General features: G+C 42.8%; 1 protein-coding gene across 1 annotated transcript in view; it reads right to left on the bottom strand.

Annotated features, from left to right (window-relative positions):
- Positions 1-17104, bottom strand: part of GLG1 (golgi glycoprotein 1) — a 79853-nt gene that overhangs the window by 17303 nt on the left and 45446 nt on the right. The window contains exons 5-11 of the mRNA XM_051771327.1: positions 14595-14798; positions 13881-13952; positions 11507-11690; positions 9486-9700; positions 4175-4296; positions 3412-3513; positions 1429-1582 (exon numbers count right to left, since the gene is read on the bottom strand). Coding sequence (XP_051627287.1) covers positions 1429-1582; positions 3412-3513; positions 4175-4296; positions 9486-9700; positions 11507-11690; positions 13881-13952; positions 14595-14798 — 1053 coding nt within the window. The remainder of the gene's footprint in view (positions 1-1428; positions 1583-3411; positions 3514-4174; positions 4297-9485; positions 9701-11506; positions 11691-13880; positions 13953-14594; positions 14799-17104) is intronic.

A 17104-nucleotide genomic window follows, 5' to 3' on the forward strand; every position in this document is an offset into this window, starting at 1 on the left:
ATTAATTTTATATTCTTAAGCCTGTACTTTGATTTTTGAAATGAGATGTCAGAGTAGGTCCCTAGGCTGTCTGCTGCACCACCCCCTTCTCTCTAAGCCACAGACTGCTTCTGGAGAAGGAAGTCAAAATAGCTCATGCCCTCAATACCAAATGGGAAACCCAGAATGAGGCAATATAGTCCAGCTGTAATTTCTGCTCAGCAATCCCTACTGCAGCACATCAGAGTCAGCACTTGCAAGACAGGAAGAAACAAACTGTAGAAAACCAAGGGATACTGGTATGGTGCTTATCAGACCTAAAATGCACCAGTTGAAGCTTAAAACTTCAAACGTTTAAAAAACCACTGAAGTTATGTAGCATTTTGTCAACAGCACTGGAAAGAAGTACAGGCCTAACCTCCCAAGAGTTTGCTTTCCAACACTAAATTTCAAAATGACAGCTGCTCCCTTAGCCTACTTTCCACTAGAAAAACACATTTAAAAACCTTTTCTCTCTCTGATAGATTATTTGCAGGGTGGCTATTGATTTCTTTGGTCAGCACTAATATAAAATGGAATTAAAAAGTCTCAACTCAGCAGACTAAGAAACTGCATTAAATAAAAATTATTCCTAAAAGAGAGATGCTTTCAATCAATACTTGACCTCTGCCACAAAAGACCTTTTAAATCAAGCTGTGGAAATTAATTTTTAAGCCAGGCCACTGTGTAAACCACCAACTGCTGGGGGCTGTGTACACCACAGTGCCAAAAGAAATGGAACTGAGTACCCAGTTGCTTTCAACTGAGTGCCCAGACAAAGGCACGAGAGGGCAGCAAACTTGAAAAGAGCAGCTCTGAACTACAGATGCCATGATGGTGGATCTCCAGACTGCAGGGCAGCAAGTCAGATCCCTACTGTCTTCTTTAAAGACAGCATGAGCACATTCACCAGGACAGCACGCTCCACAGTACTGGAAGGATGTGTTATAGCAATAGGAAGAATTTAATGGAGTATAATCTGAAGCTGTACACAAATCAAAACTTAATTAGAAACAGCCAAGGAAAGCTGAGCTTGAAACTCTTTTAGCATAAAACCAATTTTGCAGCTATGCTAGCTATCTGCAAGGAATCACATTCCTCTTTGGAAAGACATGGGGGAGGACCTGCAGTGCATTTGGACAGATATGTCAGTCGGTGTCAGTGCACAGTGCCCCCACTGGCCCATGTCACAGCCTGCTGGCCTATTTTGCCTTGCCAGAACAGCCACCTTCAGGGTACACTTGAGGAGGAGTTGGGCACCCAAAGCACTGCAACTACCCCCTACAGTAAAGGCTCCTGAAGCAGCTTTCGTGAGTTCTGGCAGTTTTATCCCAGTGTGTCCAACTTCAAACGCGTGTGCAACCCTTCCATCACAGGTCAAAGGGCAGCAAGTTGCACATCAGCACTCACCCTCCTTCCTTGCTCCTCTGTGCGATAGGCATGCCTGTACAGGCAGGAGAAAACAGCCCCTGGAGGCATCAGCTCACTGGTCTCGTTCCAGCCATGGGTATGGCAGAGCCGGGAGGCGTCTCCCTGACACTTGCGGTACAGGACTGTGTCCAACCTGCAAACACCAGGGTTATCACTGGCACTTCGTTCAGACCTGCAACACTTTCGATATTCTGAAATGCTTTTGAGGCAGAAAATCCACTCCAAGTTTCAGGCACCACCACCACCACATCACTCAGCAGCAGTGTCTGACCGACTGAACCATCAGGCAGAAAAATACCCATCACTCAGTTTGGAATCAGCTCCATATTCTTGCAAAAATAACACCAAAATCTTTAATTACAGATTAAATCTTCAACACTTCTTGAAGCACCTCCCATTCTCTTCTGCAGCATACCAGCCAAATGCTGACGTGAGAAAAGAAATCATCTCCTCAATGTCCTAAAGCAGGAGAAAGGCAGGTACATTCCACATTTTGGTTGTATATCTCGCATGTACTTTGTACTGCTGCCATTCTGAAACACCACTTCCATAAAAATCTAAGTTCTGTCTGCCCTGGATTTGAGCCAACTGAAGACTCAGCATCCCTTGCTTTTGTATACAAGTGCAGATCTCTTAGCATGACAGTTAATTACATGAAAGCTAAGTGAGATATTGCTACTTTCCAAAAAGGAAACCTGCGATTTCTACAACACTACAGAAGACAAACATCAAGTGATTTCAGTGGAGGGGCACAGCAAATGCAACAGCTTTTATAAGCCAGTTCTGGGGAACAGTGGTTAAACAAAGATGAGCTAATGCTGCCCAGCATGTAATATAAATTTGAGTTATCTTTACTCCCGGTAAAATGCAAATACTCAATCTTCCTTCTTTCAGTCAATTAAGTTTGGCTCAAGCAATGAATTACCTGCTGGAAACATGGTACAGGCAGGAGAAATAACAATGAAGGGAAACAGGAAGGGGGGAAAAATTAAGTATTTTTGTGTACCTGTGGTGACAGTTATTGGGATGACTAAATAAACAGCCCCAAAGCCCTAAACTCTCTAGTTCACAAAGCCCCGGGTATTTTAAAAGCAGAAGGTTCACAGAGCATGCCAACTCTTAACTACTGGCAATGCTGCCCAAAAGACATGACTTGCTATGAGTCAAGATTTTCCTAATGTTTGGTTCACACACCCCTTGCAGTAATGGAAGCCCATCACTTCTTGCCTTACACTCTTTGTGGCCACTGAGAACAATTTCTCAATTTCTTGCAGTAATCCCATTTAATGTACTCTACTTCCTCACCTCTCAATCTTCTTTAGAAGACAAGCCAAACACTTAATTCTTTCCTCACTGGTCATGTTTATCAAATTTATATTCTCCTCATCTTAACCAGCACAGACACAAGGGGTTTTGTAATCATTTAAAACAAAGCACTGCCATCTCTGGATGAGAAAGCTGGAAAAGCAGTGCTCCAAAGGGTATTACATCTGTTACACTGTAATCACACCTAGAGAATTTGAAAAAAGGCAGAAATGGAAGTAGGAAGTTTCTCACACAGTGTCCCTTTGTTGAACTGAAAAGCTTGGTTTCCATAAGTCCCATATTGTAACACTCAGAGCAGATGCAAGTGGCTGCCACCTGCACAGAAAGTGACCTTAAACTTCAGTACAGTCAGACAGAATTCTTTAAAGCTGCACTGAATTTCAGAGCCCAAACTTGAGCATTTTTTAGGGTTGCATCATTTCTCAGAGAGGACCTGATTTAAGTGGCATCACACCTTTTCTAAGCAGCTTTTGCTTCTACTGTTCTAGACAGGCATTAGCACCCTACAGACCTGGCACATTTAAAAATCCTCTTCTGAACCATCATAAGCGACACTGCTTTACCAGGAACTGCAAATGCAAACAAACACTAAATACAAACATCATGTGAGCATAAATGTCATTTTACAGTACTCACTTCCAGTCACGAGATATAAAATATTGGAGCTCCAGGAGCCTGTGCTCACAGTCCTCCACCATCTTCTCAGTGTACAAGTGCTCCATCAGGCAAGACAGAATCCTGCAAACAGAAAAGTTAGGCCAGAGACTGTTAGAATCATGCTGGGCTTTCTTATAACAGCTGGTGTTGGCAAATCAGTCTTTCCAATGAACCACAGATAATAAGTTCAAAAGCAGTGAAGATCTTTCTTTTCCTTCCAAAAGATTACATCTAAACCAACTGTGTGTCAGATTTGTACCCTTTTAAATGCCATTGTTTTAGTTATCTCAGCAAGTCTGATATACAGCAAAAATCTTAAGGAGTATTCTATAGAAAAATCTGTCTTGGGGGGAGGGGGAATATATTATCAGACTGGAGGCACCTGTCTCTGCACTATGGGTTTGCTTACCTGGACTTTCCAGGCTTGTCACTTTGTGATATTGCTAAAGACTTATGTAGTTAGGGAAATGAGCACATCAAATATTACAAATATTACAAAATCTAAGTGCCTGAGATAGCTACATCCTTCACCAGTGCTAAACCAGCCCTCTGACAAAAACACTGGCCTGCTTGTACAGCCAGAACGGAGACAGAGCTCAGTTCACACCTCCAGCCCTGCACGAATTGCCACTCTGGAGTCCCTCATTTCTGGACAGGTTTTAGTGTTCCTACTGCTCAGCCACACGACCTTCCTGGATGCCCCAGTGAAAAGACAAATCAGTTCCAAGCGGGAGGCACCTACATGGGGTCCCCCGAGCGGATGTGCTTGCAGGCTGTCTGGATCACCGACTCGCAGGCCTCGTTGAGCGCGCGGTCGATGCGGTAATCGGCACCCGGGTCAGTCTCCTGGATCAGGGTTTGCAGCTGCAAGAAAGGAATTGTGGAGAGGAAGACAAATGTTAACAACCTAAATTACAACCTCTCAGCGTGGCAATTCTATGCCAGCAGCAATGCTACCACGTACGACCTCTGCCCTACAGGGTTTGATTTTAAGTGCTCGTGCTGCCAACGCAATTGCCAGACATGGGAGTTCAGCACTGCTGAACCCTAATTATCATCATGAAGTAGCCCAGGAACATTGGGTGAGACCAGTCACTCACTGAAGGTCAACTCTAAAGCTGGACCACTTATGTACTAATTTACAGAACTGAACTGGTAAAATTTGCATACTGTATTTTTGATCTAGCCTAATCTTTGGTGGCAACCTCATTCCATAAGGCTGATGATACCAAGCATGCAGATTTGTCATATTTTCATGAAGACTATTTCCAACTGAAACCCAAATCAATGCTTAAAGACCAGTTACCTAACTACAAACAAAAGTTAAAACAGTTTTTTAATTGCCTGGAGAGGACACAAAGGTTTTATTGAAATACAATATAAAATGTCCTGTTTTGCTGTCCCAGGACCATTTCCTCAGGAATGTCTGCTCAAGCCTTTGGAAGCCAAGGTCTGTAGTATGCATTTTTTATTCATTTTTATATATATATATCCCATAACTCCCTTTATGACTTCAAAATACTTTCAAGTTGTCATAGGTAAACACTGTATGAACAGCTCCATCAAGTCTTTTCTTCTTATGAAAATGTTATTCTGACAAAAGCTCCAGAAAAAGAGTTTTCTCTTATTAATAAGGAAACATCACCTAGCATGTTTAGCACTAAGTTTCAAAATCAGACCCAGAAACAGCCAATGGCATCTGAACATAAATTTGGGAGGTGTTTGCTGGGCCAGGGGAAGGGAATTTGGGTAAATCTCAATCAGTAGTTTTGGGCACAAGGGTAGCTTCTAAACTATAACTCAGCCTGGGATCCCCATGTCCCACTTCATTTTCCATCAAGCTGTGAATTCCCAAAGACTGACTGATAGCAGACTGGTATCATCATTTGACAGGTAAACATTTTTAGCTGACAAATTTGGAGAGGAAAGGAGAAAAAGAGGCAGAGAGCTTGCTTAGAAGGCACCTGCACATCGACATCAAATGGTCTATGCTCTTAACATCCTGACATTCACTTAATGATTTTTGTCACTGGCCCTCAGCCCAACTAAATCAAAAGCACAGTCACAATTTTATTCTCCACCTTTTAAAGTCTGCACCTAAATACTATCCAGGAAACTCTAAGGGGCAAAGCCACAACATCACAAAACACAGGGAAGAAAAAGGCATCAGAGAATTGGAGAAAATACAAGCTAGCACTATTTATCCAATAGGAAACTTATAATCATCAGGACAGACCACAGATTGCCTGGGAGGAAAGCAGGATTTCCTGCAACTCACTCTTGATCATGCCCAGCTTCAGCTTCTAAGGGATGCAGGCAGATCAGAAGAGTGCTGCCTATCAAAAATTCTTGGGATATTTTCAGTAAAATAATAATAGTAATAATAACAACAACAACAACAATAATAATTTTATATGCCTCTGACAGTGGTCCAACAAAAGCCAATACAAGATCCAGTTCATAACAGGGATCAGCAGAAGTGAGAAGTGATGTGTTCTTTACAAACTTTGTAAGAGTCACTGCAAGGAGGAGAAGAATATTGTGGTTCTGCTGGTGCACACACACACAGCCTGCATGGATGGGCAATATTCTGCATATAAAGTGCTGGCATCACTTTGTGTCAGATGTTTATGTATCAAAAAGGTTCAAGTACGATTAGTGGAATTGGTGCCTCAAGGAAAATTGAGTGAATAGAACCACAAACCCAACACTTTATTACATACACAGATTAAATAAACTGGCCAGAGCATTATGTAGGCAGGATTCTTCCTCAGATCTCAGTTTTATTGGTTTTTCTGTTGCTATCAAGTGGAAGAGGCCAAAATCCACTGGGTACAAGAGTTTGGAAGCAGCAAAGCACCTCCTTGTCCTTCCAGACCGTTTTGGGCACTACTGCAGAATTCACTGTCTCAGTTCTCAACCACATGCAAGATGTGCAGCACCAAGCCAGCTGCCATGACAGCAGGGAAGAAGGAATAATTTGGCACAGTGATAAAAGTGAAGGTTGTATAGGATTTTCCTTCCTCCCAGAACAAACCCTTGCAGTTGAAAAAAAGGAGCTGGATAAACTTGACAGTTTTCTGAACTTTTATGTTCAGATATGGAGCTCAATTAACAATGAACTATCAGCTGTATTAGAAACTGGAAACAAACAAAAAAATGCCCTTTAAGCAGAGATTATAGTTTTACACACTCAAGGGACTGAACAGAAAAAAAACCAAAGATGAGACCAGGGCACCATAGAAGCTACACATTTGAAAAACGACTTGTCAACAGCTCTAGTATAAAATATTCCTTCCACTAAGCAACACCAACACCACAGGTGCTAGACATTGCCAGTACAGCTGTAGAGCTGATGCTCACAATTAAGTGACACTTCTGTCTGCTGTCTGATGACTTACAGAATTGCAGACCCACCCTCCCCATGTGGAGGATTCCTTAAGATCACAGTTTGGCAAGATGGGGCTGAACCCACACTCAGTTCTTTTTCTGACTTAGGCTGAACCACTTATGTTGCACAGAAAGCCATTGTTCTTCTACCATTCACAGGACACAATGGGCATTTTGAAAAGTTCATTGAACAAAACCGAGACAAAAGCCCCACACAGCTCAGACATTTGGGTCTAGATGTGCTTCTTGCCCAACAGCACAGTTAAGCATGAGCACAAACTCTTGTATGCAAGATCACTCTGGTTGAGCTGTCTCACAAGAAATGGAACTTCCCAGATCAAAATATTGGGGCTTGAGAATATCTGGGAATGCATTTCATTGACAGCTTTAAATACAAATAATCAGTCACATTCTACCTGCAGGAAAGGGTAAGAGCAGATGCTCCTGTAGGAAAATAAAATCACAGAGGTTCTTTGGTTGTGTTTTGTTGTTTTAGGACTCTTATATGTTGTTTTTGGCAGATAGGCAAACATCTTCCTTTCATAAGTCTGAATCAGAGTAAACCTTCACAGACACAAGAGCAAAAGCAGATCCAAATTAAATGTTTCCTCTTTCAGCTTCCTCTGGCAAACTGTCTAGGCAGGTGTGTCTGGTCATAGAGCTTCTAGAAGGAAGAACTTCAGGACAAGACCTATTGCTTTGAGTTAGCCAAGAAATCAAGGTGCTGTATTAGCATTACCTAATGATGCTGCTAAAAAGCATGGAGTAGAGCTGGCTGCAGTGCTTTGGGTCCATCTTCAGATGTCTTCCCTATAGAGTCAAAAACTCATGTCAAAGGTGCTCTCTAGGTACCCAAAAGGGACTCTGAGAGGATGGATGTCTAACTTGCCTTCTTCAGGGCCTGTCATATGTGCCAACCTCACATGACAAGGAGTTGGAGTCTATTGCACAAGTCACACAATATCTGAAGGGTTTCAGACAATAACAGTCTCTTCCATGAAAAGCTAATTTGGAAGGTAAAAGCAGGAAGCTGATTCTAACACAATAAATCAAAACAGAACAAAGCCACTGGCAGCTGAGACAATCCTTACCATTCAAATACAAAAAATAACAATAAATTATTTAGTACCTCAAAAGTTGTCAGCAGCTATATAATAGTACCATGCCAGCCTTCAGGAACTCAGATCATTGGAATGTTTATCACAGTTTTGCAATAATCTATTTCCTCTTGTCCAGAAGAATAAGGACAAGCTAATTGTATTTTATAAAATCAACACTTAATTTGCTCCTGCTGTGTTTTGCAGAGAACAGAACACATTTAACTTGAAGGGGAGTCATGGACAAGCCGTACTATTGCATCAACTTACTGTACAAAAATAAAGCAGTAGCTCAAGTATAAGAGAACTGTAAAAACCCTAAACTTGCTACAGATTTCTACAGATATTTTTCTTTAAAAGTTCAAAATCGCTTATCATTTTTGGGGGTCTCCTGTGTTGACTTATGACTTGCTCTGAACCCACCCTTCATGACCTGGAAGTCATTCCCAAGATGAACTGATCTTATGACAGTTTGCAAATAATCAGGTTCTGAGGCAGCAGGTTCAATTTCACATTTAAACAGAAACAAACATGAAGTTTTTCACACAAGGGCTGCAAAGCACAAGTCACACACTCCAGCTCCCCGCAGAAACGACTCAAACTGCGCAGCTGCTGCTCCAACACACCTGGTATTTGTGCAGAAATGAGCTTCAGCACAAAACACCCTATGCCTTACCAAAACTGAACAGATAGTAATTTACCTGTGATAATATACACAAGCTGGCACCATAAGGGGCTCAGGCTTTAAGCTGTTGGTTCCATATATTGCAGAAGTCACGATCGTACATCCCCCCAAATTCCTACATCAGCACTAATATCCCTCACCAGTTTTGTCATTGATGCCACTTTTCTGGGTTCATGGACGAGTATTAAGTACAAAAACGTAATATATTAAAAAGCACTAATGAGTCTGAACAAAAATTAAATTATTGTTTTCAATGTAAAAAACCCACAAACAGGATGTAGCCGGGCCAAAATGAAAAGGCAAAAGAATTATCCCAATTTACAAAGGTATTTTGGAGAAAAATTGCGTTTCCTTCAGTGGCTGCAATTCCACTAACATGCAGCAGTCTGTTGTACCTCTCTGTCCCTGAAGTTCCATTTCCATCGTTTAAGTTGAATGAAATAAAAATAAAACTGAGTGGGAAGGTGCTTCGAGAAGGTTTTGTGCATTTCCAAGGACATGGCATAGGGGGAAAAGCGGAGAGGGAATATTTTAAAATTACAAAAAGCAAGTTTCCCTACATCTTGCACCCAGGAGAGAATTTCATGACTTGAAAGCTGTTGGAAAAGAACTACGGGAGATCCAACACAAAATCCAGAGCAGGACAATCCAAAATGTATTTTTCTGAGGGGGAAAAACCCCACCATAACTAATGTGCGCCAGATACCAGGTTACACTTCACACCATGACCACTTACACAACTGCCTCCAGCAGTCACTGGCACCCGGCAGAGCCAGGCTGACTCCAGCAGAACCTCCATCACGAGGCAAAATGTTAACAGACAAATCAGTGCTTCTACCAACAGGGCAAAGCACAGGTGAAGTGACAGAAGAGCATCTTACTGCCTGCTGACAGTTGAGGCCGACGTTGCCCTTCTCCCCCCGCACCACCTTCATGAGGCAGTGCAGGGTGCGGCCCTTGCGGTGCAGGCCCGAGCAGTGGTGCTCGATCTCCCCTCGGCAGCTCAGGATGATTTCCGGGCTCAGCGAGAAGTCCTCCATCAGCATGCGCCGGTAATCCAACATCTCACCCTGGCACTCGCTGCTCACTTGTCGACCTGAGCCAAGAGAACAAGATGTGATTTAGTCTCAGTGCTTAGCAGAGCCCTTCTTGACCTGAGCTGCCATTGTGCTGGAAGAGCAGGGACAATGTCCGTGCTCTGAACGACACCACACTGACATGAGAGTGCTGGAGAGGACGTGCTGGCATTAAACCAGTGCTGTGGTAGCTCCTGTCGTTTAAATGAACCTGTAAAATACAGCCAGTCCAAGGATTCAACATGCTTTCAAAAAAAAAAAAAGGATTCCTGAGAGATTCTTTTAATTTTATTTTGGATTTCACATTATAGGAGTTGCTTCTGAAGAACATCCGAGAGCACCCAGTGGGTCTGCAGTTCTGTAGCACAAGTCAGCTTTACCCCATATGCTCAAGGGCTCATTTTTCCACTGTGTAAGTCTCCTCTGGCAGTTCACCAGTTTGATATATAACTGGGGGAGGAATTTGTCAGGACAGCAGGTTAAATGTTTTCTCTGAGGAGAAGGTTTTCTAGAGCAATAGCACATAAATGCTCAGGAAGCCAAAAACCAGACTAGAACAAGAGCATGCATGGAGTGTTTAATAAACCACTGCAGCTGCACAGAAATCTAGCTGTAGTAAATACTTAGATCTGGTATAAGCTTTCCTGCAGTCTCCATGTAGACAGTTTGGGGTTTATTTTTTAATCCAAAGGACCATGTTAGCTTTTTTGTTACATCCTCCCCCAAGTCCTCATCACAACCTATTCATATGTGCACAACACCCCATGGAACAGGAGACACCCCAACAGGGGCTCCCAGGCATTGTAACACAGACACGTGGAGCTGTGTGGAATAATTACTGTTCCTCCTGGGCTATGCTTTGTGTCAGACACTGCAGAACCTGCTCCACCGTGAAAGTGGAAGTTAATAACTGAACAGCAGTCTCCTGCATGTAATTCAGGAAAGCACCTGCTCTACCTGCAGGGAGAAGGAAAAAACATCCCACAACTTTTTTACAAGCAGGACACATCATTTCCACATCAATCAGAAGCAATGAGTTATTAAAACGCACAAATGCAGGGATTGCTTATGGAGCCTTTCCCTCCCATGCCAGAGGCACTGCAGCATGGAGCCCTGCTGCAAAGCCACCCAGCTGCATGCCGAGGGGAAAAACAAGCAGTTCTCCAGTGCAAATCTAGAGGATGTAACACATCATTTCAGATGTTATGGCAACTTCACAGAGAACCTTTAGCATGGTCCTGCTGCATTCAGCCCTCTAATGCCTTTGGGACAGCACCTGGTGTTAGGGCACGTCCAGCTTACACCAATTTAAATGAACAAAAATAACGTTCTCACACTTGCCTTCTTTTATTTAGGAAAAAAACAGAGTTAGAGAAATTAAGGCATTTACTCAAGCTCCTGAACTGCAAGGAAAGACATCATTTACAGGAGGCAGAGGACCGAGTATCCCTGACTTTCCCTGAGCGAGGATAAACAAGTTCTCTATTCTATGTTTTAACCTTGTAGCATATTTAATGCTTACTACACAAAGGAGGAAAAGAGCTGCTTGAATTCACAGTGAATAGAAGGATTTGCAACTACACATCAGCAGTCCAAGTGGGATTTGGTATTTTGTATTTTAAACTTCTTGTCTACACAACAGGAGACAGCAGTTTACTCAGCCATTCTCCTTGTCAAAACAGCAGTGGTGAAAGCACCACGATGGGGAAACTTGCCTCTGAACCAAAGTTTGGAAAAAGGTACCTGGAGAAGGGGACTGTCAGTACATGTTGAAGGTGAAGAAACTTTTAAAATCACGGTCCCAGCATGTCTTTAATTGCACTTACCTCTGTGCACTGCAGACTCCAAGCACATCAACAGGTAGGAGAGCCGGGCTTCCCGGGAGCGGGGAAGGTTCTCCACGTTACACCGGTACTTCTTCAGGTCGCTCTTACAGGACTTGGCCAGCGAGTAACTGACTTTGTAGTCCTGGGCAATCAGCTTCTGGCGGGTGGTCAGCGCATCACGACACTGCAGGGGACACATGGGGACGATGGAATGAGCTCCTGTGTGCTGCTGGCAGAGAGCTGGACCTGCTGCTTTTAAGTTTTCAAGTTGCATTTCAAAAAAACAACTCATGCTTTAAAATTCATGTGCCTAAGCTGGACTGCAGTTAAATTTCATTTGTCTCATAGAAACCACACAGTTAACAATGCACACTGAGGTCAACAGATCAAGGGTTTCAAAGGCAGCAGCTCTCTGCAGAGCACTTCTCAAAACTGCACATTCATCCAGCTCTTTGTGAAGAGCTGTGGCTGAGAGCGTGACTCACTCTCGGTAACTAGGATCAGTTGCTGACATTTATCCCAGCTGTGGTACATGTTCACCCCATGCCCTCAAGAAATAACTTTTTCCAGTCACATTTACAAAATAGTGTGTTCCTTGGATTTGTTCTGCAACGCACTGAGCAGATGACAGCAGATAAAACAGTCTAACCGTGGGAATTTCTAGCCATTTTCCACAACTGGTGAGGTTCACGAGGATGCACTGTGGCCAAACCCAAACCCAGCAGCTGCAAGACCAACCCTCTAAATTTCATCCGAAAAAGGGCCTGTAAAAACACCGCTACACTTGGCAGCTTTTGGTTTAAATTATATGAAAATTAAATCTGAGGGTGGTAGGAAATTCAGAATAGCTCAAGCCAATTTGTCCATTCTCAGTCTATTTGAAAGGAAGGGAAACAGTGCATATGTAGGGTAGGGAGAACAGGGAGCAATCTTGGTACAAGGAACAGAGGAGCCCTAGAGCCCTCTCCCCACTTCCTTACACCAGGTTTTTGACTTTTCTCCCCCTCCTTCCCACACCTACTTTAGGACCTGGAAAGTCCTACTCTGAGATATTCCCATTCCCTCTTTCATGCTCCTGTGCCATGATTGGGATCTTGGGACTGGTCAAACTTACAGCTCTGGACACAGGGAGACACAGGCTCGCAGATACCTCATCCCCTGAGGGAGGGAAAGGCTGGGTACAGCCAGGGAGCCAGTTCTGGATTACACAAAGCCACCCACTAGGCAGCTATTGCTGGCTAGGTGTGTATGCACAGCTGACACCACAGGCAAGCAGGGACTCTTTCCTGGGTAACAGCTTCTACAAAACTAGAGACTCTGCAGATGGTCCAACTTTGGCAGCTACAAGAGTGAGAACTACATTTAGTGCTCTGCAGACTGCGCCCTCAGAGCATCCACCCCTCTCTCCCTACCAAGTCATCTGCCACAGTTTTGTCTAACCCCCTCTACACCTTACATTCATACCTTAGACAGCCCATCATGGAAAACACTCCTCAGAAACTACCACTGTCCCTGTATATCTGAAAACAGGTTAAGCAAAAGCAACAGTTCATTGCAGTAACACACTACAAAATGGAGCCCTCAGTGATCACTCTTTCAGATCTGACTCTGTTAATTGCAACCAAGCTGTCAGATAGCTAATGTATTTAAAGAAAAGGAAATTAGTCTGATCCCTCTAGGACTCTGAATCGGGCTCCTTCAGTGGATCTTCTCTGGGAAGATCTTTACAGACATCCATCTTCATATTGTTTCAGACAGATTATATAATTCCATACAACCCAAAACACTATGATGCTGCTTCCAAAAATCACTGAAGGCATTGCTGCCTTCCCCAAACACCTACACAAATATAAACTTTTTTCCAGACTGGCTGTCCAGAAAAACACTTTTTTGCTGTTGTTGCAAAACACATCTTCAGGAAAATCATAAGGAAAACTTCAGGAACTATGATGAGCTATGCATCATTCTGCAGAGAATGTGCTACTTGAAAACAGTGAAACAAATGCAGCTTCCTGTGCTGAGGCACTCAGACATTTTGTTTCTAATCTGTACATTAGGACAGCATTTATCCAAGGCTTACCCCAGCATGATGCAACTGCTACTTTAAACACTCAATCACAGTGCTACCACTTGAGCTCTGTGTCTGCCTTCCCAAATTACCCACCAAAAGCTTTGATTTATTTAAATCCTTAACTTTAAAGGCTGAAACTTGACACACAAAAAGTATCAAAGTAAAAGAATTTGTTAAAGCAGCCGATTATCCGACCACGTAGATGACGGATTTTCCTCAACACTGGAAAAGAATAATGCAGTCTGGACTGAGGAATGATCTGATGATTTCTTCAGTGAGGATTTGTCTCAGTAGGATACCTACCTTTTCACTCATTGATTCTTCGAACTTGTGATTAAAGAGGCACTTGTAGACTCGGCCTTCCCCAGCCTGAGTCTGTGAAACAGAACAGTAACATTTACAGTTAATATTAGGATTTGCAATGCTTAATGAGAGGACTGAACTACACCTAAGGGTTTCTTTTTTTTAAACTACTAACATGCTAGAGTTAATATTTCAAATGACAGCAATACCTTCTATGCAATGAAAATCTTTTAACATTTTATTGCATTTAAAAAAAACCTAGTCTTGCTCATCACCCTTTCAGTGTGAAGACTCTCAGCTGACACAGGTACTTCAGACTGAACAATGCAGCTTTCCAGCTCATCGCTCCAAGGATAAGGAGTGCTACAAGTATCGGCAGACCAGCTTACCTTGTGCAACAAACAGCTCACAGCCATAGAAAGGAGAGGTCACCCACCTCCACTGCCTCCTCCCCACTCCCTGTCACAGCAGCTCTGATGCCCATTAAACCATTTATGACAATTCAGTTCATTAACACGCTGGAAATAACGCCTGTTTGTTGGGTCAGTGCATTTAACAGTGGATTTATTGCAGAATGACAGCTACCAGGTGTCTATTTGCAGTATTATGCATTACCACTCAGGCTCCAGTCTACCATTTCATTCCTTCTTCCAGCAGAGGATTGTGTTTTTTAATGGATTACTGTAGAGACAAGGCAGGAGGAAAAGCACTCACGTTTTCACAGAATCGCTCTCTGTCGTCTCGGCAAGCGAAGTAGAGATGCCGGTCCAGGTGGAAATCATCTGAGGAGAGCTCAGCTACACGAAGAATTGCTTTCTTACACTGATCAGAAACCTGAATTCGAGGATCAGTCTCCTCTGCCTCCTTCACCAGGCCTTTTTCCAGGCATGCCACCACCTCTCCTTGTGAGTGAGCATCCTATGGGAGAAGAACGAGACGACATCTGTAACCAAGCATTTATGTAATCAAGTGATCTGTGATTCTGGCTAAGTACCATATTAATTAAGCAACACTGTCTACATATAGACTTCCAAAAGTTCAACCTAAACCACATTTACATTCAGAGGAGGCAACAGTTAATATCTGTACTAACCACACTTTATACACCACCATCCTGCTGATGGTCACCATGAAATCCCCCCTCCAATGCTATGGGCTTGTTTTAATGTGACTTAATGAGATTATCACTACTTAGTCACACTGCTCAGAGCAGTTTACCAAAACAGCCAAATTATCTTTAATCTGACACAGCTCTCTTGGCACCATGGCAACAGCAAGCAACAGCATCACATTAAGAACATACTTGAGAGAGAAAAATCATAGTTCTGCCATGCTGAGACAAGCCTTCAGCTTGGGTGGTGAAAATTCGTGATGCTAAAAAGGCCACAGAGGAGCTTTGACCAATGTAGGCTTCTCAATGCTAATTCCTCCATTAAAAGAATCAAAAACTGTAAAGCATTCAAGGGTAAATGAAGTCTTGGACAAAGCAGTTCTAGCCCAATGCTGTGCACCACATCCACTGCAGGTCTGGACACAACTCTGGACTATGAACAGCAACTGCCAATAAACACAGAGAGCCTGTGCTTTGTTTGAAAGCCTGGAAGAAGCTGGGCAAAGCTCCATTTAGTTTCCTACATCCTTTTTACGTGTTTAGAAAGAGAACCATACCCCCTCTATACCTCTGGATGAATTCTTCTGGTACAGATTTCTCAAGGCTTCTGCAGGTTTTTCCTATGAAGGCCACCTTAATTTATGCTGCTCTGCTTATACTACCTTGAGTATGCAACAAGGCATGCATATTCACATTCAGCTGAATCACCCAGCCTGGTATTTGCAGTGCCCCTTTCAGAGCCATCCCTTCAGCTCTCTCTGTCAAGCAGATCCCTCCACTGCTGGTGCAGAGCATGAGTAAAGGAGCAGTCTCCATAAAACACCACCATGACTACTCAAAGCCACACAGTTCTTCCAGATCTTTTTGTTCTGACGTGTCTCCTCAGCAGGCAGCCTTTGATTCATGTCCTAACTCTGCTACACTTGGAGCACAAGCAGAATTGGCCAATTACAAAGTTGTAAACATAACCCAGAAATAAAATCGGTTTGAAAGCACTAAAACCAGTTTTTTCCTTTTTTTTTTTTTTTTTTAAAAAAAGGCAAAGAACTGAAAACCCACACACCCCAAAGTTCCTCATTTTGGTTTGCTCTTTTCTCTGAGTGGGAACTGGCCAACTCCCTATGCTGGCCAGGTATCAGTACCTTTGACAAAATATAATTATATATCAAAAGACCCCCTAGGACTGAACCCAAAATCTGGGTTCTGAGGAACATCAGTCAGCAGTACCTTTGCCATATTACTTAAAATTGCCATTTATCCATAACCACATCAAACACGAACACTGTTCTGTAAATTCTCATGGTCAGTCACAGATAATAATTAAAACTGAAAAGTTGGTAAGTGTTAATTATTGAACACAACTATTTTAATCTCCTATGGTCAGATCAAGACCTCCAAGCTGAACTTTAAAGCTCTTATAGTGCAGAAACCCAACTAGAAATGTGGAAAAGAAAGCACAGAAAGCACCACATCAGAAGCAACAAACCCAGCAGGAACAGAATTCAATTAGAAAGTAGAAATCAAGCTGAATGAAAAAAGGGAAGTGCAGAAAAGGAACATGGTTAGCTAGCAGAGGGGTTTCAAGAGGCAATGCAATTCCAGAATGCCAACTTAAGTGCCTTTCACAGTTAAAAATACCAGTTTATCCCAGTTACTCTGATGAAGCTATCATACTGCAATCTACTGACTGCCTGATGTGGATGGAGTTCATGGTCTAGCTGTGCTTATTTCCATAAAAAAAGAGAGAGATGAATCTCTTCCCTCATCTTCCTCCTCAGGTGTCCAGGTGTTATTTATTAAATTCACAGTTACCTTCAGTCACACAAAAGGGTAATGACTGTTTCTCTACAGGTAACTCTCAGAAGCTAAAGAATGGAAATAAAACCAGAACTAGCATCTGATGGGAGCAAATTAGATTTTTCCAAAGCAGCAAAGGGATAGAACAGAACACCAACAAAAGAAATGCTTGCATAGCCATTTATAGCTGTTTCCATAGCAGTATAGAATACTTCAGTTGCTCTCAGTGCCAAAGATGACAGCATAACAAAAGATACACGGGCTGTGATGCTTTCACAAACCAAGGCACAGTATTCTGGGTTGGGCACCAAGAAAG

The sequence above is a fragment of the Manacus candei genome, unplaced genomic scaffold (genome assembly GCF_025592945.1).
Source record: "Manacus candei isolate 608988 ecotype Guabito, Panama unplaced genomic scaffold, ASM2559294v1 h1tg000131l, whole genome shotgun sequence".
Classification (NCBI taxonomy): domain Eukaryota; kingdom Metazoa; phylum Chordata; class Aves; order Passeriformes; family Pipridae; genus Manacus; species Manacus candei.